Source organism: Eucalyptus grandis, chromosome 4 (assembly GCF_016545825.1).
Source record: "Eucalyptus grandis isolate ANBG69807.140 chromosome 4, ASM1654582v1, whole genome shotgun sequence".
In the NCBI taxonomy this organism is placed as follows: domain Eukaryota; kingdom Viridiplantae; phylum Streptophyta; class Magnoliopsida; order Myrtales; family Myrtaceae; genus Eucalyptus; species Eucalyptus grandis.
Window position 1 is genome coordinate 20,334,336 of NC_052615.1, and position 22,181 is coordinate 20,356,516.

The 22,181-nt window shown below is 39.0% G+C and overlaps 2 protein-coding genes across 2 annotated transcripts; both read left to right on the top strand.

The window, feature by feature from the left end:
- Nucleotides 1–8,228: 8,228 nt before the first annotated feature.
- Nucleotides 8,229–10,655, top strand: LOC120292547 (TMV resistance protein N-like). The gene is made up of 4 exons (XM_039310796.1): nucleotides 8,229–8,722; nucleotides 9,408–9,547; nucleotides 9,661–10,384; nucleotides 10,652–10,655. The coding sequence occupies exons 1-4, from the start codon at nucleotides 8,229–8,231 to the stop codon at nucleotides 10,653–10,655; spliced, it is 1,362 nt and encodes a 453-aa protein (XP_039166730.1).
- A 1,086-nt stretch (nucleotides 10,656–11,741) lies between these two features.
- LOC120292947 lies at nucleotides 11,742–19,359 on the top strand. The gene is made up of 2 exons (XM_039311531.1): nucleotides 11,742–12,651; nucleotides 19,107–19,359. Exons 1-2 carry the CDS (start codon nucleotides 12,175–12,177, stop codon nucleotides 19,290–19,292), a joined length of 663 nt encoding a protein of 220 aa, XP_039167465.1. The 5' UTR covers nucleotides 11,742–12,174; the 3' UTR covers nucleotides 19,293–19,359.
- Nucleotides 19,360–22,181: the final 2,822 nt, after the last annotated feature.

Sequence of the window (22,181 nt, forward strand, 5' to 3'; positions counted from 1 at the left end):
AAGGTGATCATCTTTCACATTGTTTCAACCTACAAAGTAAATTTCAATCCACAATTTAGAAGGAAAGAATGCGGTACTTTAATTTCATATTGAAATTTGCTAATGCGTCATTCGGAGTAGAATATTTCATGCATTGAGCTTTAGAAAACGCATGCAAAGAAGCGTTTGTGTGAATTTGCGTAGTATAAAAGGGTAGCATTACTGAAGAGTAAGTACAGGAGAGCACCCCATACACGAGGCGAAGTATATGGGGACACTACCATTTTCTTTGATTTTTTTCTTCTGTTTTTCTCCTCCTTCACAGCAACATAGAATGGATGAGTATCTTCCCCTTACCTAAGGTAGTGATTCCAATGTTTGATGATGACTCTACTAAAAATAGATTGAGGCCTACTGGCTATCACTATTTCTTTCCCCTTCCCTCTTCTTTTCACAGAAAATAATGGTACTCGAGGCTATGCATGCAAATCAGGCCAAACCCCACGAACTACTGTTGACCATAAATTAGTTTTCATGACTCCAAAATCACTTCTTACCATGCCGAAATATGCCGTTGCTGCTATATTCGTTTCAAGTGTTTTGAAACAGGCACAAGTTCGAGCCATTTTCCTAAAGGTCCATAGGCCGGACAATCGGACATAGCAGTCCGGGAGTCCGAATGGTTGTGCGGAAAGCCCAATCCATTTTGTCCAGTGTTCGGGCTACGGGAGGTACTCGTGCGGGCACACAGATGATGCAAGGGTTGTTTAAACGTCCAATTGGGACGATGAACACGAAAAATAAAAGAAATACTGAAAAATAGAGAGAAAGGAACCAGAGTTAGTTTTTTCCATAGCCTTGTTGATTAAATGAAAGTGACAACCAGTGCTCCACTACGGCATCTACATTTGGAAAAGAATGGATTCCTACTAGACTCCCACAAGGGACAAGGTTTTAATGATTTGATTTTATGCATTTTGATTGGTTTTCCTATAACTACTCCTTTATTTCCTTTTTTTTTTTTTTTAAGTCCTATAACTACTCCATTATTTCCTCGTGATGTCTCGATGTGACCATATTCCACTACTTTCAACCTTTTGATATTTTTGTATCAAAGGGATGACCCACTTCGATATGTTATTTAGAAAAGTTCCTTATTATTAAACCGCACCATCATTCCCCTCCTCTTTTTGTGAGTTATTAATATTATGTTCATATGAAAGATTCAAATTGACTTCTCATTCCACCATCCGATTTGAGTGGATATCAGAATTTGTTTCATTTCATCAATTGAATAAGAGAAAAGTTAAAGAGAGGAGGTTTCGACGACAACCGTAGGGCGTCCCCATTCGAACCATTTATAGAGCAAGTAGATTGGCGTCGGCCCATGGTTTAATTGAGCAATTTCCGACCTGTGGAAAGGAAATCAAAGACTTAACCAAATGATTTTAGTTGAAACCGTCATCTGCAATTTGAGATTGGAAACGGTCCACTCAGAAAAGCTGAACTTGCATTTATTTATCTAAGCCAACTTAAACAAACCAAAATCGTTGTAAAACAAACATATTTTTGATCCCATCTAGTAATTTAACAGCAACATACGCCTCTAATAAGGAGCAATTGTGGTTCTCTAATCAACGAACAAGCCATTTTATAATATTTGCAATATACATGGCCACGTGTTTATCTCTTTTTATCTTTCTCACGGACCAAATAGCAGTTGATTTTATGGTCTTCGTCGTAAAATGTTATGGACTTTCTGTTTTTACCTTTTTCTAATGGACCGACAGCATTTGACTGGTGTTCTGATAACTACTCCATTATTTCCTGGGGACGTGCTGACGCGGCCACATTCCACGTTGAAAGCATGGGGTCAGTCTCAGTCAAATGGCAAAGGACTAACAAAGGAACACGCATCTTCTTTCTGCTAAAGCGGAGCGAACTACTCCATTGAAAACTGAAGATCTTGTGCAACAGAAGAGATATGTGTGTCAAAGGAATAATGACTTTGGTTTGAGACACATAGACATACTTTGTAAAAAGATGGTCATTTCTGGCCTTCTGCTATGTATTTCCGCTCAGTCGGCCATTTATTTAGCCACATTATGTTTTCCTCATCCACCGCTAGTATTTGATTGTATCGTCTCCGTCGCCAAAACTAACTACTTCCTATTTCTCAACAGCCGATAGCATTCCAATTTAGTTATCTGCGTCAAAAAACATAATCGGAAATGAGAATCCTTTTAGAACACAAGAAATTATGAAAAGCCCAAAGGACGAGCAAGACGATTTGAGCATTTTTCTTAGTCATCGCATGAACAAACAAAAGGAGAACATTAAGGAGATGCAATCCTTTTTTCATGACAGCTAAACAGTGTCCTCAAGCGCGGGCCAACGGAAGTGTTAACAATATTAGGATATTAAGTTGATTCTACACATATTTCAGAATTATGCATATATCTCCTTTGATAGAGCATATCTTTAATTGAGTATATTTGATATTATGTTCATCTTGTTACCTTTAATAGTTATTTTATAAACCTTATAAATAAGTTGATGCAATCCTCATTATGAATATATATCGAATTATATATTAATTTCTCAAATATGTCTCCTGTATTATATTATTCTCAATTGAAAGTATGCGATTATCGTCTTCTAATGAGATAATCGTGTCGAGGTATATCCAAAGAAAGCCAGCTCAGCCTGGCCGGCATGGTCGTCCATTGTGAGTTTTTAAATAAGCCTTGTCGATGAAATGGAAGAGACGAAGCAGTGCTCCACTACCACGTCCAGTTTCGGAGAAGGATGGATTCGCATTAGATTATTTCGAACCTTGGCCTACTACAAGGGACAACGGAGAGCATTAAATTCGAAAAAGTTCCATTGTCAATGACAATTTGTCATGCCGTCCATCCAATCCGCTCTCTGTTTCAACCATTTCATACTCAGATAGTTATCTACAAAACGCCGAGGTTTCATTGCTTTTTCTATTCACTTGCTCCATTATTTCCTCATGACATGTTGAAATTACTATTTAAGCTAGTTACTTACTAATTGAAGGGAATTTCAGCAAATTCTTAATAAGGTACGTATATTACTAAATTTCCAAAGGTGGTAATCTGCCAATTTATTGAGATGTTCATTCCTTATAGGTGCTAGTATTTTACTTTATGCACTTGTATAATCTTAAAGGAGTCAACTTTCCAAATATAAGATGTTGGTAAATTCTTTATAAGGTTGATATTTTACTAAGTAAACTTGTAACAATTCAGAAAAGTTGTTAAGTTATGCATTTATTGTAATGTTAGTAAATCTTTTATAGTGTTTGCAATTTACTTAAGACACATGTAAAATTTAAATAAGAGTTGGTAATATATTAACTAGTTTAAAAGTTAGTAAATTTCTAATGGTGTTGCTATGTTACTAATAGGTTATCTGACAATCAAATTAACAGTTATGCCTTTCTTCTTCTCCTTCTCCTTCTCCTTCTTCTTAAATTAATGTCTTTCTATTTCAACCACTTAATTGGTTTTCCAATAGCTACTCCATTATTCTTCTATGACGTGTTTGACTGCCACATTTACAAGCAAAATGAATTGACTATTATTCTTGCCCATCACATGAACAAGCAGAAGGAGAAAATTAAGGAGATGCTATCCTATTTCATGACCGCTAAACAGTGTCCTAAGCCCATGGAAGTATGTGATTATCATCTTCTAGCGTGACAATCCTGTCGAGATTCATCCAACGCCAGACAGCTCAGCCTGGCCGGCATGGTCCTCAATTGTGAATTTTTAAATAGCCCTGTTGAACGAAATGGAAGTGACAAGCAGTACTCCTCTACGGCATCTACGTTTGGAAAAGAATGGATTCCCATTGAGATTCTTTTGTACCTTGGCCCACTACAGATTCCACAAAGGCCATTGTCATGTCGTCCATTCAATCGAACAAAATCACTCACGCAAGCTTTCTTGGACTTCTCTTTTGTGGGTGTTGTTGCTGAATTTTATTTTGTCTCTCACCTTGTAATATATTCAGTTGAATCCAAAAGCGGGACGAATTTGTCAAAAAATTTCAGAAATGACAGAGCACAATCGGGAAAGATTGTAATTTGATCCTTGACCTCGAGTATAATTTAAGTTGTCTTTTACATTATTAAGCAATTCGACAAATGGGGATTAAAAAAATAAGGGTAAACTGGAAATGCAGAAAATGTTGAAGACACCTTATCTTTTATAGTTACTTAACTGATATTAGACACTATTTCGCCAGTTTTGGATTCCGCAACGAAATATCTTTCATCAAGTGTTATATTTTGATTTTTATTAAAAGAGACTTAGATTCTATGTTAAGATTGGACATAGAGGGTCAAATGCTAACGAGAATATATATAATATATAATCCCGAAGCTAATGAAGTCGCTTGACATGCTTAACACAAGTTCAAAATTAATGATAACTAATGTTGAATTCCAATCAATAGCTTGATCTATACTCACTTTAATATTCTAATGCAAGCCCAGTACAATTAAAGTGATTTATACAATATTGAAGCTAGTTTGACAATATAGAACACTTAAGACAATTCCGGGAAGGCATTGCTCCTAGTTTAGTTTGAGAACACAATGTGGAAATCTAATCAATGACATTGGACAATGAAAACAACACCTAATAGACAGTGCTTCGAAACGGATATGAGGACACAACGTCAAAATCTAATCAACGACGTTGGACGGTGGAAACAACACCCAATAAGCACTGCTTCTTAATGAGTATTAGTAGTACACAACATTGAAATCTAATTGATGACATTGGACGATAGAAACAACATCTAGTAAACATTGGTCCTAGATGGGTATGATGACGCAATGTCGGAATCTAATCGACGATGCTGGACAGTAGGTTAGTACTGAAATCTAATCAATAGTATTACTCGGGATATATATACTTGATAGAATTGAATCTACGACAAGAATCTTAAGCTACAACTAAACTAGACTAAACCAAGATAAAAAAAAAGTTAAGATAAAGTAGTTTTGTGTATTGTTGGGGGGGGTTCTCCGTTGGATTGCCCGTGGTATTTATGAGCCAATTTGATAACCGTTGGAGGTCAGTTGCTTCTTCCTTAGAAGTCGATCCACGTTCGTTGCCGAATTGCCTCATTGATACTTTGTTGCTTTTTGACCTATTCTCATGGCTTGTTTAGCAAGTATTAACCGCTCCTTTTGATTTTGGTGCCCTTTTAAGCATCAACTGTTCTCACAGCCAAATTCTGCTGTCAATGCTATGTCTTCAATAGCGTCTCTTGGCTTGGACATGTGGCAATCAACTACTTCATCATCAAATCATGTATCTTTGCTTGTAGGTTCATCGAAATCTAGCCTAAGGGCTCTTAAAATCTTTGGCCATCCTTCGTTTTCATGATCACCATGGGCTGGGCTGATGTAAATCACAATCCACATGTGATGGTGAGGGTGATTTCAAAGGTTTTTATCCCTCGTGATCAGCATGTGATGGCATGGGTATTTTTGGGTGTCAACAGACATACTCAAATAAACTTAATCGAGCATAGGAACTAAAAAGGATATGTGAAATAGACACGAAAATTTTCCTTCAAAAACTTAAAAGTAAAACTCTTTTCCAATTCCAAATGAAAAGAATTTTAGTTCATACTAATGTCGTAATTGAAACGAATAGTTCGTATAAAAAAAATAGAACATGAAGTTCAATAAGATTATCCAATAAAATATACTAATATTTGGATTTAGCATCGGAAGAATACTTTCTTTCTATTATCATCGATGCTTTTGCAGTATGAAATGTTAGCACCAATAATAAAACATTTTAAAGAGACCAGATCAACTAATCGATATAACAAATAAATACTATTAGCAAATCAATATTGACCAATCATCAATAGGTTTAGGACTAGATGTAAGAATAACCGTGGCTCACATGATATTATTAATTAATGGTTTAATAATTATTTAAATGCTAAAAACTATTGGCCATGAGAATATGCAACTCTTTTGAAAAGATGCAACTCTTATAAAAGAGTGTGCTTTGATGGAACATATTGATATTATTATATAAAGAGCCCGATCCTCTCTCCAACAAACATAACAAAGTTTTATTCTATCCCCCATAGAATATAATACATTAAGACTAAAGTGAATTAAAGGACAGAAATCATATTTCTTCATTTCTCCTATTTCTGCAACAATCATTTTCTCAAAGGTATTATTATGAATAAATGTATGTCTTCATCTCTCCTATTATGAAAAAAAAATCATGAAGATCTAAGATTCTTTAATTTAGAATTTCCGTATAAAAAATTATATTATTGCTTACAGTTGGTATAAGAGAAAGGTTTATGGTCTCATGACTTTTCGATTATTAAAGATATATATGTTTTCGTCAATGATCTCCCGTTAATGCTTGTACTTGCTTAATTAAATCACTCATAAATTACTCTTTGGGTTTAGTGCTCTTGGTGTGTATATATTTTCATGTTTTCCAGCATGTTAATTGCTTTGCCATGTGTATTCATATATTTTATAGATGAATTGATATATATATATATATATACACACACCCATACACACACTTGGGGCATCATAATTTGATTCTCAAACCTTTATGATTATTTTATCATGAAAAAGATCAAATCTTAATTTTTAGAGATAATTTAATTATGAAACAATTAGTATGTTTTACAATTTAACATTCAATTATGAATGGTTTGTTAGTTACCAAAGCGGCTAAACCATAAGGTTTCTTGAATTTTTAAAATTATATGATATTTTATTCAATTACCTATGATTAATTGATGTTATACTAAAATTAATATGTTACCTATCCTTATTGGGGTCATGGGTATATTGAAATTCATTTATTATAAGACCTTAGGGAATCACCCAAAGGTTAATCAATTTATTATCATTTGTGAACATAATAGTTGGTAATTAGTATATATTTTTAGATTTGTTTGTATGTCCAAAGATAGCAATGTATTTACAATTCCAAATAAAAATTATTAGCATCATTGTGGTTTAATGTATGTTTGTATATCATAAGATCACCAAAAAAGAACTATAATTATTTATGTTTGTATGTCGTAGAATCACTCAAAAGAGAACTATAATGTACACATATTGTTTAATTTGATTATGATTATGTGATATGCTCAAAGTATTAATTATGAGTGTTTTCTTGCATATTTATAGTGTTCTCACCTGTTTCTCTTCATTTGCATGCTTTGTCTATTCCTTTGTTCAATGGATTGAATTTCTCTGATTAGTGTGCACAAGTCTAGTTTCACTTAAGTGTCATAAATCTTGATTTAGCACTTCAAGTTAAAGACATGGCTGTTATTACTAATGAGAGTAGCGATAATGAAAAATCTTTCAATAAAACTTCAAGAAGATTGAACATATTAAGCTTAATGTTCATGTGAATGATAATTGCAAACAACTTAAAGAATATTGTTCCCAAAATTAACACTAAGGAATGTATGAAATTTTTGAAAAAGCATTTTCAAATTGTTGATAAGTTACTTGTTGTCATATTAACGAGCACTGACCACCATAGTGCATATACTTGAGATGATGAACTTAGCACATTATTGTCACATCACTCGTTTAGGCAGCCTTTGACTATTAGAGAGAGAGAGGACTAAACAAATTATTTGTGCAAAAGAGCAACGAAAATAGAATAGTAATAATCTATGGGATGTGGTAAATGGCTGAATTGTAAAAGTTTGATTTCTTGTCTTCCGTGCATATGGACCATTGCTCATAATCACCGTTCTTTCGAACCATTGCTCGTGGGACCTGCGACTGCATGCACGTTTGAACATCTCAGCTACGTGGTATATGAAAATATTGTAGTCGTCCTCATATCCAGATCACAGAGAGAGAGAGAGAGAGAGAGAGAGAGAGAGAGAGAGAGAGAGAGGAGGGGGACAATGTTTGATTCCTTGGCTTCGGCCCATGGGGCCTACAACTGCTTGCACGTTTGCTAAATTCGCTCTGTCGACGCTTTTTTAGCCACACCTTTGGTTGTTTTATTTTTTTCCTCATCGACCAATACCATTTAATTTTATGGTCTTCATCTTCAAAAATTAACCTTCTGTTTCAATCATTTCTCATCGACCATTCTAAGAAGTGTTCAGGCGCACCCCAGACACAGCCACACACACACACACTGGGAGAGAGATCTGCTAAGCTGAGGAAACTACTAACTTTTATGGCGAGCGCAGATGCAGGAACGGCATTGGAAACTGAGTATCAAGTATTCCTGAGTTTTAGAGGACCTGACACTCGTACTGGGTTCACCGACATCCTCTTCCATAGCTTGATCGATCATGGAATTTGCGTCTTCCGAGATGACGAAGAGCTCCCTGTCGGTGAAAGGATCGAAGGATCGCTTGAGCAAGCAATGGACAACTCCAAGATCTACATACCCATATTGTCACAGACCTACGCTTCAAGCAAATGGTGCCTCCGCGAGCTTGAGCAGATCATGGCAAACACCTCCAAATCCGAAGGTGATAAAGAGATCCTACCTATTTTCTTCGACATGGAACTTGAGGATGTTAAGCTGAAAACTACGCTGTATACCAATGCTATACTAAGGTTGCAGAGCGAGAAGAAGTTGAGTAATGAGCAAATAGATGCGTGGAGAGAGGTTCTCAAGGAGGTTGGTGCAATAAAAGGGTGGGAAGTGAAGAAGTACCGAGGGTAAAGTAGTTTCTCTCAATATGCTTGTTTCCCCAATTTTTGTTAACATTTTATCGTAGATGTAAAAATTCCAGTTTGATTGAGGTGGGACTTCATTGTAGTAAGACTTTATGACGAGCCTATGCTGCACTTGTCAAAATATGTGAAACTACTTAACAAGGTCATCTTACATAATGAGCGAATGATGATATAATAACTAGGTAGCTAAACTAATATTTGATTGTGGTCATTGGGAGGAAAAAAAATGGGATAATGAAATGACATGCGCATTCCTAACTAATCATTTAATCGATCCATGGTTAAAAATTTCTCCTCTTGAATATACCACGTTTAACTTCTATAACTCGTCGCTCGAGTGTTAATTATATAATTGTCCATTTGAAAGGCATAATATATATACTTGCGCAGACTTTATTAGCATAATCTCATGATTGCTATTCTCATTGGAATTAAGTCAAATTTCAGGTCATGACATGCACACAAGTTTCCAAGAGTATAAAAAGCATTGCTTTGGAGTGACGTTAATGTCCGATATGGACTCTTAGAAGGTCATTTCTAGATTGTTATGTCCATTACTTATCCGATTATTCTGTAGCTGATCCGGTGCTTGAAAAACATCACTTCTAGCTAGGCAATCGCGATTTTGCATTTTCCCTTCCACTAAAATCGTTTTTCAATGTGGCAGCCACGGTGAACTAATCAAATTGGTAACTGAAAAGGTTGTGGAAAAGCTGAAGAGAAAAGATAAATTGGTGACTGAACATTTAGTTGGAATTGATGATCATGTTGTCGCAATAAACGAATTGTTAGACATCAACTCTGGTGGTGTGAGACTCATTAAAATTTATGGCATGGGGGTATCGGTAAAACAACACTCGCCAAGTTTATCTTCAATCAAGTCTCTTCTCATTTCGGAAAGTGTTGTTGTTTCCTTGAAGATGTTCGAGCAAAGTCATCGAGAATTGACGGTTTAATTGAGTTGCAAAAGAAGTTATTATCCGAAATTGCTGTTCATGCAGGAACCAAGAGTATTGATGAAATTGATTATGGAATGCAGAGGATTGGAGAAGCACTTTCAAATAAGAAAGTCTTCATTGTAATTGATGATGTTGATAAAAGTGAACATGTGGAGAAATTACTTGGAAAGAGAACTTTGCGTTCAAGATCTAGAATACTGATTACAACTAGAAATAAAGATGTCTTGCAAATCCATAGGTCAAAGTATCATATTTTAGATTTTGAAATGCAGGTGATGAGCACTAATTGTGCTCTTGAGCTTTTAAGTAGGCATGCATTTAACAACGACTCTCCTTTAGATGATTACGATGATCTTTCAAGAGAAATCGTGTCTGCTACTGGGAGACTCCCATTGGCTCTTGAAGTAATTGGTTCATTTCTCTACGAAAAAGGGCAACAAATATGGCAAGAGACATCGGAGAAGTTAAGCAAAGCTCCTCACAAGGATGTGTTTGGAAAGTTGAAGATTAGCTATGATGCCTTAACTTTGGAGCAAGAACAAATTTTTCTTGATATTGCATGCTTTTTCATTGATGAGGATAAGACAAATCCAATTTACATGTGGAAAAGTTGTGAGTTTTCTGCGGATACCGGACTTCATGTCCTAATTGACATGTCTTTGGTAAAGATTGGGGAGAACAATAAGTTTTGGATGCATGATCAACTCAGAGATCTTGGAAGAGAAATTGTTCGTCAAGAAAGCCTAATGAATCCTGGAAAGCGTAGTAGATTATGGATTCCCGAGGAGATCCTTCATACAATAACTACAATAGAGGTAAAGCACCTTAGGAGGGAACTAGTAGTTTCTCTACGCTGCACTAGGATGCTCCTTCTTTCTTCTTTTTCCCATTTTAATCCTTTACCTCTAAAATAGAATATTGGATAACACTCATTTCTTGCTCCCATTTGCAGATGAAGGAGAATGTTCAAGCATTAGATCTTGATCTACGCAAAAGTTATCTTAAAGAAGTTATTGAAGGCAAAGAGATTGGAAGGTTTGAACATCTAAGATACCTCAAATTAAATTGGGGAACCTTTGTCGACAACTTAGCAAATTGTCTTACTGAATTAAGATGGGTTTTTTGGAGTTATCCTCCTCCAACATCTAAGCCAACCTATAAGCACTTACCAAATGTGGTCATTCTTGAATTTTCAGACATTGACTTGATAGGTGATTCATCATTACAAACCTTAACCAAGGTATGTAATCCTTATTTCTATTATGTTTTCTTTTGAATGAATATTTGACTGCTCATCCATGTTAAGCTGCATTCATTTTGACAGATGGCAAGGAAATTAAAAGTTTTTTCTTTGAAAGATTGTGGCAACATAACTAGAACACCCGACTTTTTTGGATGCTTGAATTTAGAGAGACTTACTTTTGAAGGATGTTCCAATTTGAGGAAAATTGATTCCTCTATTGGGAAGTTGAAGTCTTTGACTCACTTGAGGATTGATGTTTGCCATAGTCTTGAAGATTTGCCTGAAGAAATTGCGGACTTAGTAAATCTGAAGTACTTCTCTATAGAGTATAGTAATGTGAAGAAACTCCCAGATTCCATATGGAAGTTGAAATCCTTACGTGAGGTGCACTTTAAAGATTACTTCAACGAATTAGATTTAGCAAATTCATGGGAGTTACCTAATGCTATTGGAATGCTTCAAAGGCTGGAAGTGCTTATAGTCAATAGTCCCTATTTAGAAGGTCAACTTCCTTCTTGTATTGGAAGTTTGCCCTTTCTAAGAATTCTTGATCTATCATATACTTATGTTAGTGAAGTTCCAAAGACTGCTAGCATGCTTCCTCGCCTACAAAGATTGATGTTGCGTGCTTGTGATGAGATTCAAGAGTTGCCAGTACTCCCAACAAGTTTAACCCATCTACATGTGGTATCCAAAACACTGCGGGTAGTCCCAGATCTCTCGAGCTTGACTAATCTGATTGAGTTGCATCTAAATAGCAGTGGAAGAGGAGGAGATAAACCATGTAGCGGTGAGTTATGGTGGATTGGAAGGTTATCCAAACTGACTAAATTGTGTTTGGGGTTTCACAATGTCCCTGCTCCTATTGAGCTTGCTTCCCTTCCTCTCCTAAAAGAACTTGATTTGTTTGGATTGGACCTGCAAACTGTTACGCAACTTCCCTTGCCTCTACAAAGGCTAGGACTTGATAATATCAACTCAATTGTGTCACTCTCGCCGAACCTGAGAAATTTGTCATATATACTGCTCTCTAGGTCTCTGATGCAAGAATTTCAACTTGATGGGCTTCAACTTCCAAATATAAGGGAATTGGAGGTGCATGGATGTGAAATCCTCAAGAGATTCAGGCTAACCAGAATGAGGAAGCTGAAAGCTTTCCACGTGTCCTCTTGTCAAAAGCTAGTTGAGATCCAATTTTCTAGGTTTGAATCCCTGGAGACATTGTGTATTCAATGGTCCGAGTCCTCACAAGGCTAGTTTATGTGGGGGAAGCAGCATATGACAATAATGAGTCCGTTAGTGAGTTGATTAGTTGTGAAGGGAGACTAATCCTTTCAATGAGATCCTTTAATAAGTTGCAATGGCTTTTTCTGGCGACTTTCCTTGAAATACTCGAGATACAAATCGTCGGTATGTCGGAATCATTGGAAAGCTTGTCACTTGTGTGCAGTCCTTCTGTGCAAAGTCTCAGTGGTTTATCAAACTTAAAGAACCTCAAATCCTTTTCAATGGATAGCAACAATGGGCTACAGGTTGTCAAGGGCCTTAATGAACTAGAGTTTTTGGATTATTTAGAAGTTCGTAGATGCACATCGCTAGAAAGTTTGATTGATGTCTCAAACACCAAATTGCCAAATCATTGCATCATTGATATCTACGATTGCGGGGAAGAATTTCGGGGCACCCTTGCGTCTTACAAACATCGTAAGGTGAGTTTGATTGAACTTCTCTCTATCAGGTAGTTAACATTTGATAACTGAAAAATGAGATTTGGTATTTCGGTTTATTTATTGTTGTTGAACCAATGAAGACGTCGTTGACAGATATGGATGCATTCAGATTGATTTCACTTGTTTGACACCGATCTAAATTTTGACACACCTGCAAGCTGTATTTCCTTGTTTGTGATTTTTCTTTTTCTTTTTTCTTTTTTTAGTTTTCTTTTTATCTACTCCCTTTTTCCCTTTTTTTTTCTTTCCTTTCCATCCATGAGAAAGATTCAAAATTTCAAATAAGCAAGGGGAAAAGGTCAATTGGTAGCAAAATAAGTGGAAGAACTTGATTGATCCAGAAGAATTGTCACCGTTCAATTTCTTGTTAGTTAAAAAGTGCTTTTCATTTTTCATATGTCATTTCAAATGAGAAGTGAATTATTAAGATAATCTTTTTTACTTGCTATAATATCGATTGCTTCTACTCATTTAAGTTTTTGTTAAGTAGGATGATTCTTTGTTTTTAACCCTTACAGTACAGTATATCAACTCAATCATGTATGATGTACATGAAAACTTGCAAATTGAGTCAGTAAGTACTTATAGAGCAGGTTTTGAGGTTGTGATCTATTGAACTTTGACCAGTGACACGTATGTGTCACGGGCTGATCGATTAGGATTGTGACCGCGAGGCGACTCGGGCACTTTAGGATCGGATTGGATCGCTGAAGCACCTAAGCCAAGCCTTGCACAGTCGAACGCTCACTCGCTCGCCTTACCCGGATCGTAGAGAGAGAAAGGATCTAGAGAGAACAGCTCTGGAAAGAAGACTTGCTTTGTATTGCGGAAGTAGTGGATGTTTACAAATGAAGGAGGACACCCCTTTTATAGTTGAGGGCCTCGGATTACATCCATTGATCTAGAATTCTATCGGCGGACGAGATCGCACCGCCTCAACTACTGGCATAAGTACTTAACTACCATCTACCGACATAAATGAAAGGGAACAGACTCCCGTAATCTAGCTTAATGACATCTTCGCCCGCCCTTGCAATTCGGGGAGAAGACTTGGTGGGAATCCGAGTGAGAGTAGGAGGTCCACGGGTGAGTCGCGGTAGTCCTCCAGGAACCTCTTGGGTCGACTTTCTTTAGGCCCGTGACATTCTCCCCCACTCAATCGAGCGACGTCCTCGTCGCTCTCAGCTTGGCGATTGGCTTTCTTCGCACGAGCACGGGCTTTGGCACGAGTCTTGTTGTTTCGACCTCGTTTGGTGCGGACGCTTACGTATGATGGACCACAACCTTCGATGATGAAGTCGGACTTGGTACGCGGCTCGGTCTTTGGCTTGGACGGAGCACGCGGTGTGCACTCAACCTCGGGGAAAAGCGCTTGGATGGGCATGTCATGAGTCGGAGTAGGATCCAACTTGACCTTCGGCTTGACCTCGGACAGCTTGTTGATGCGCATGACGGCCTTCAAGCTCTTGTTGAGGCGTCGGATCGACGCGATGGTCTTGGTGTCGACCACCCCTTTGATCATGGGGATCATTGACGGGCACTTTTGATCGAGGATCATCATACATTTGGTCCTCATGTCGATCATGGCTCCCACACTATGGAAAAATTGCATTCCAAGGATGAGATCATAGTCGTCAAGAGGGATTACCTCGAACGCCATTCGGCCCTTCCATCCGCCAATCTTGACATCGACGTCGGGTGTTGATCCTACGCCATGGAAGTCGCTTGAATTGATGGGCTTGTACGACTTCTCGGATGGCTCCACGTGAAGTCCCAAGGCCTTTGCAATCTCGGTCGACATGAACATGTTGGATGCGCTGGTGTCGACCAAAGCATAAAGCGTTCGGCCGCCCACTTCGACCTCCACAAAGAACATGTCGGTGTTTGGAGCGATTCCTTCTCCTTTGGTCGGCGATCGGGCTTGGCCGAAGTTGATCATCTTCACAGCCCCGATCCGGATCTGCCGTTTGTCTTCTTTGGGTGCCTCCTTCTCTTCCTCGATGGCAAGGAGGGCATTGATTCGACCCTTCTTCGGGCACTTTTGGATCCAATGCGGACCTTTGCAAATAAAGCAAGGAGAGGGCGGAGGTTGATCGAACTTACTCGCGTAATCGATCGGTGGTCAACCTCTTTGGAAGGACGGCTTAGAAGTCCCTTCTCCCCACGTCTTGGCTCGGCTGGCTTGATCATGCGCGCCACGGGGAGAGCTTCTCGTGTCGTCTTCGGGTCGATCCGACCTCCAATCTCTTGCTCGGTTGCTCCTCGGCTCAACCTTGGTGAGGTCGATGAGAGACTCGGCCATGCTCAGCGCACGCGCTAGACTACTCACGTCCCGCCGCTTCAGCTCAAGTTGTGCCCATGGCTTGAGTCCATCCATGAACGCTCCGAATGCCTCCTCTTCGCTTAGGTTGCGAATCTGGAGTTTGAGCTCCGTGAACTCCTTCACGTACTCTCGGATCGTGCCTCTTTGCTCGAGGTGATGGAGCATGCTTCGGGCTTCTTGTTGAGCGAACTCGGGGAAGAAATAGTCGCGGAATTCCCTCACGAAGTCGTCCCACGTGTTCACGGGATCAGCGCCGCGTCTAATCTCATCGCATCTATTACGCCACCACAGCATCGCCGTATCAGACAGGAACATGGAAGCGGTTCGTACCTTGATCGACTCGTCGTGTATGTTGACGGCGCCGAAGTACTGCTCCATGCTCCACACGAAGTTGTCCACCTCTTGGGCGGACCGGTTGCCTTTGAACTCCTTTGGCTTCGGGACCTCAATCTTGGTCACCGTTTGAGTAGGCATCGCACCATTCGTGATGCTAAGTTTGCATAGGGCGAGCTCGGTCTTGAGCTCTCGGATCTCCGCCTTCATGGCTTCGACCTCGTCCCTACACGGGCTTACCTCTTCGATTATTTGGACGGGCTTGTTCAAACCATCGATCGATGCTTCGAGAGCTTCATCCTTGTCGAACAATGGAGCCGTGGCTTGGTTGATGCCGATCGTGAAGTCTTCACGGAGTGAGCCCTCAACTTTCATGATCCGGTCTCGCACATCGTCAAGACCTTCCATGAGTTCGAGCACGGCACTCCGGACCTTCCCGATCTTCTCATCGAACGTGGCCGCAGCATCCACCGAGGCATCTCTCTTCTTTGATTTGCTGCGTGTGTCTTTGACTAGCACAGCCTCTCCAACTATATTCGCATCTTGGCTTGACATTCTTTCAAACAGTTGGTGCTCTTCAATCTCTTGGAAATAGATCTCTCTTCGGCTCTGATACCACTTGTCACGGGCCGATCGATTAGGATCGTGACCGCGTGGTGACTCGGGCACTTTAGGATCGGATTGGATCGCCGAAGCACCTAAGCCAAGCCTTGCACAGTCGAACACTCACTCGCTCGCCTTACCCGGATCGTAGAGAGAGAAAGGATCTAGAGAGAACAGCTCTGGAAAGAAGACTTGCTTTGTATTGCGGAAGTAGTGGATGTTTACAAATGAAGGAGGACACCCCTTTTATAGTTGAGGGCCTCGGATTACATCCATTGATCTAGAATTCTATCGGCGGACGAGGTCGCACCGCCTCAACTACCGGCATAAGTACTTAACTACCATCTACCGACATAAATGAAAGGGAACAGACTCCCGTAATCTAGCTTAATGACATCTTCGCCCGCCCTTGCAATTCGGGGAGAAGACTTGGTGGGAATCCGAGTGAGAGCAGGAGGTCCACGGGTGAGTCGCGGTAGTCCTCCAGGAACCTCTTGGGTCGACTTTCTTTAGGCCCGTGACATATGTATGCATGTATAGTGTCATATAGAGGCAGAAGTACAGCGCAAGAGCCATAATTTGGCGAGGGACACTTAAGTGCCATAACTTTAAAATGGTACACTTGAGTGCCGTTTTGAAGTTAAATGAGACACTTAAGTGCCGCTTCAGCGAAGATCCGGCCAAATGGCTTACGTGGTGACTTTCCGGCGAGCTTGGTCCAAAAACGGCGTCGTTTTGCACGGCTGACATGGCGGAGAAAATGCAAAACGACGCCGTTTCGTGTCTACGTGTAAATAATAATATAAAATTAATTAAATTAAATTTAAAATATTCAAAAAATTTAAAAAATAAGGAAATTTTAAAAAATTAAAAAATTAAGAAAATTTTAAAAATTTAAAAATTTAAGAAAATTTTAAAAAATTTAAAAATTTAAGAAAATTTTAAAATTTTTAAAAATTAAGAAAAATTTAAAAAATTTAAAAATTAAGAAAAATTTAAAAATTTAAAAATTAAGAAAAATTTAAAAAATTTAAAAATTAAGAAAAAAAAAAGGGGGAGGTCGAATGGGGCGGCTCCCTCGCCGCCGCCGCCTCCCCGTCGTCGCCAGGGAAGGGCGGCGACGGAGGGGGAGGGTCGGCCGGGGTTGTCGACCCCGGCCGGCCGACGGCGGGCTGCGAGCCTCGCCGGATCGCGGCGGGCCGAGATCGGGCACGGCCGCCGCCGGGGGCCCGCGACCCCGCCGACCCTCCCCACTTCGTCGCCGGCCCTTCCCGACGGCGGCGAGGGCCCGCGACCCCTCGCCGGATGCGGGCGAGGGTCGCGGCGGCGCCTAGATCTAGGGCGAGGGTCACGGCCCTCGCCGGATCCAGCGAGGGCTTGCGAGCCCTCGCCGCTTCCCCGCCCGCCGGGAAGGGTTGGCGACGGAGTGGGGAGGGTCGGCCGGGGTCACCGGGCCCGGCCGAGGCCAACGAGGGCCGCGAGCCCTCGCCCGGCATCCGGGGGCGAGGTCGTGGCCCTCACTGCGATCCGGCGACGGCGGGGCGGCGGCAAAGTGAGGGAGCTGCCCCGTTCGACCTCCCCCCTTTTTAAATTTTCTTAATTTTTAAATTTTTCTTAATTTTCTTAATTTTTAAAATTTTTCTTAATTTTTTTAAAATTTTAAATTTTTCTTAATTTTTAATTTTTTGAATATTTTAAATCTAATTTAATTAATTTATATATTATTATTTACACGTAGACACGAAACGGCGTCGTTTTGCGTTTTCTCCGCCACGTCGGCGTGCAAAACGATGCCGTTTTAGATCAAACTCGCCGGAAAATTTCTACGTCAGCCATTTGGCCGGATTTTCGCCAGAGTGGCACTTAAGTGTCCCATTTTACTCCGATATTGGTACTTAAGTGTATCATTTTAAAGTTATGGCACTTAAGTGTCCATCGTGCGCTAAAGTTATGACACTTCAGGTGTCCCAACCTCGTCATATAGAGGAGGTCAATAAACAACAAAGAGGGAAAGAGGAGAAGGGAAGGTTTTGTCAACTTGATTTCACTAGGAGAATTTCAATTAGATGATTTGTTGTTAATATGATGAGCCTTTGTGAATTGGGCAGCAAAGTTAGTGTAGAAAGAATATAAAAGATGTGTCATGAGAAATTTCTGCAAAGCATGGTCTTTCCATTTGATTGCTTTATTTTTCCGACTATATATAGCCCAGTGTTTGATTGGTGGTGCGGTTATTTAGTTTGGCGTTGTCTAGCCCAGACAATTGTCTGATAATATGATATCGTTTCTCTTTTCACTTTTCATTCCTTCTTCTTCTTCCTTTTTTTTTGGGTGCCGGGAGGAAGGTTGTAAGTGGGCGCCGGACTGTTATGAAATATCCTATTGACCTCATGAAACAAGCAAGCTTTGAGCCAAAACTTGATTTGTAGCTCAAACGTGAATTGTTTGAACTGGGTAGTGTTCGAAACCAAAGTCACGTCGTGCACATAAATCGCACACGTATGTCCATTCCTCAATCATTAAGGCAATTCCGTGGAGATTATGATAATATTAAATACGATGTTGTTTCTCTTCTTCGATATATATTATTACTCGTATTCTCCTTACTTTCATGGGTTATCTTTTCAATTTATAGAATATTCCTCCACTCTTTCAAGCATTATAGGTGAGTCTGAACCATTTCCCTGTTTTCTTTAGTTTTCTTGACATAACCATCCACAAACATGAATTCAACTTTTAGGTAGGTCTGTAATAACTGTGGGAAATCGAAAAACAATCAACCAAACATGAGTTCAACTTGTAGTATATTTTCTAGGTAATAAACTCCACTTTATTTTCTATTTCTTACTTATAGAGATGAGTTTGGCAGTTTGCAATTTCTACAGTGAAGATAGAATATTACAAGAATCATATACTCCTTGCACCACTCAACAATTTTGCTAACAGAGGTGCTTCGAGAACACAATTTATATGATCCACCAACCCACAAATCAAGGGACTTGTGTTCTTCGTGGAATTCGGCGTTACTTGAATTCGCATGTGGCTGGGGTCGGCCAAGTAGAATGGGTATCCCAAACACCTAAAATATTTATTTGAGACTTTTTCTTTTTTTTTTTTTCTTTTTTGGTAAAACTTATTTAAGACTTCACAGTTTGATTAAAGCCACTTCAAACAGGAAGTGGAACAGCAATTGGAACAAGAGCAGGAAAGCCCCTTCGAACAGGAACAGGAACAGCAGCAGGAAAGCCACTTCAAACTGGAACTGGAATTAAAACAGAGGACGAGGCTGGGGAGAGTGTCGTTCCAATGCCTGAGCTTCAGCAGTTTCTCCACTGTATTCTCCCTGTTTTTTCCCATTTGATTAACCCTGAACATGAATTGAAGCAAAGGCGAGGACTTGGGAGAGTGTGTCCTTGTTGACACCTAAATTTTTGCCCAAAAATCATTTTCGAAAAATGGGAACTTACTTTTCCACAAAAATAGTTCTTCTCAAATTCTTGCATATAGATTACCTAGGCATTTAGCATAGTTTTTAATTGCATTTATTTTCTTGAAATAAAAAAATTCAAAAATTTTAAAATTTTAAAAAATAAAAAATAAATATTAAAGAAAAAGGAGAAAAAAAAGTCAGAGTTGATGATCTGAATGTGGTTAGCCAAGCCTAGGGGTCGATTGGAATTAAAACAACAAGTTGGGGCCAAAATGTAATTTTTAAAAGTTGAGGGACCAATTCACAAATTTTACAAAATTTTTTGCATAGGCCCTTGTATCGTCATCTTGGCCCTCAATTAAGTTGAAATAAAACTTGAGCTAGGTCAAATTACCAAGCCCAACACTAAGACTGTAACAATACAAAATCATGGTTGAGGATTAATCTTAAGACAAGCTAAAACCCAAGCTTAACCAACCCTTCAACTCATTTAAGCGCGTCACAAACTCAAATTCAAACATGTAAACACAGAAACCCGATTTCTATTAGAATCATACCAAGCCCAACACTAAGACTGTAACAATACAAAATTCAAATTTTAGGCCCTTTTTCTTTCATGACCATGTCCCGCCCATGCTAATCTCCTACTAGACCCTCTCCCTCACTTTTAGCTTTGATTATAATAAAGCCCATTTTCATTAGCTCAACATCAAGTCTAAATCTATCAAGACCCATTCACATTTTCACCTTTTTCTTTCCAACTTTTATTCTTTCTTTTCCTTCCCATATTTCATTCAACAATCACATTAACCCCAAAATCATGGTTGAGGATTAATCTTTCTAACACTCACACTATAACCAATTATACTTGTGAGGATTAGATGTGCAATCGTAGGGAAATAGAGTAAAAGCGAGAGAGAAATCAATTCATAAGATTTTATCCTAATTCACTCTTAAACTTAATTCTACTATGATTAACTTATTTCACCTCTTTATTTCAACCCTCATTTATAAAAGAAAGAGATTATGTATAACATAATATCTATTCATGGGTTTAAGCCTCAACTATTAATAAAATATAGGCTTAAATTATAAAAGCCCTCTAACGGCTTGAGGGCATTGCCTCTATGACTCTTACTCAGCCCCTGGACCTGCCCACTTACAGAGGAGTGGGACCCCATGTCTTCCTGTCAACGGGGAATATAAATCACATTCCAACATACTTCACCATCAATCACCTCCCATTGCCTGAACATGATTATCAACCACCACCATCGTCATCGGCCGCCACATAGGAAGAGCAAGGAAGCTTAAAAATGATGTCGTAGAAGCATAAACCATAGAAATCACCAAGATTGAGTATTCAAGTCAATGACCACCCCTCATGTCCTCACCAGTCAATTCCCCAGAGCATCCTAAGAACGTACAAACATCACAAAACCGAGAATCATGACAAGGAGTCATAAAGGCAAATTACGGTAACCATGACTTATCTCATCTAATAACTGATAACACGATTTCTAATCATTCAAAAGTTATCATCACATATTCAAATCAAACGACAACAGGAATTACTTCGCAAAAAGTTCTTGGATACATTTCGTCGAGCAGGCTATGTGCATTACCAGAACAAAGCAGAATCATACAATTAATGCAACTTTCTCATCCAAAATTCGTACAGTTCCGTGTTGTCATAAACTTAGAAAATAAAATCTAATTTTTCCCCTTAGTTCGATCGTTCTCTCCTCTAGAGTTCTGTGTCCTACACGTCTCATGTTTTCATTGGAGTTGTACTGGAGGAATGTGACACTTAAAAATACCAAATGATAAACCTTAAAGTATCGTAAGCAAATCGTTATCTTAAATTCAAAACAGAGTTGAGCAGATCACTTCTAGATTGTTAATGTCCCCCTGTTTATCCCATTATTGTGGTGTAGTTTGATGGAATGAGATTGCGCTCTAGTTTGATGGAATTGTATCAGTTACTCTGGAGGAGAGAACCATGGTGAACCATGGTGAACTAACCAACATGGTTGATTAAAAAGCCACTTTGAACAGGAATAAGAGTAGTCAATCTTTCAGGCATTTATATTTTTAGTCGTGAAGATTTTTTTTCGCCAGAGTATAGAGTCGATTTTTGCTACTTCTCTAACTTTATTATGTAGGTTGAGCCTTGGCTTTACTTTCCACTCAATTTAGTCGATTTATTACATAGACCTCTTTATTTAGCTAGATTGGTTTTCAAAACCATTTTGTCAAAAGTGTTGAGATACCTGACAAGACAACATGCATCGATGCAAATGCGAATTCACTTGGATGACATTTCATTAAACTGCTTCAATAGCTACGCTATATAGAAAAAGGGAAGGAGGAGGAGGGAAGGCTTTATCTACTTGATTTATGGCTTACCTTAGTCATTTTTTGGTAATAGCATATCATTTTTCTCTTTTAGAAGCTTATTCTTAGGTAGTCTCTTTTAGAAACTTATTCGTAGGTAGATAGGGCGTTAGGCCCTTATTATATAATACTGATCTCATAGATCAGGTAGGCTATGAGCCAAAGATTGAGTGGATGGTTTCAATGTGAAGTTCTTTGCATTTGGTGATGTGGAAAGTCAAAGTCACGTGATGGGCATAAATTTGAACACAATTCCATTGCTTTATCATTAGGAATTCCATGTAATTTACGATATTTTTTTAAATGATATTGTTTCCTCTTATATATGGATCCTTTCTTGTATTTCAATCTCAACAAATGAAGTTGAAACCTATAATACATTTTTTTTCATCACTAATTTTTGAGGAATTTAGAACAGCTTCT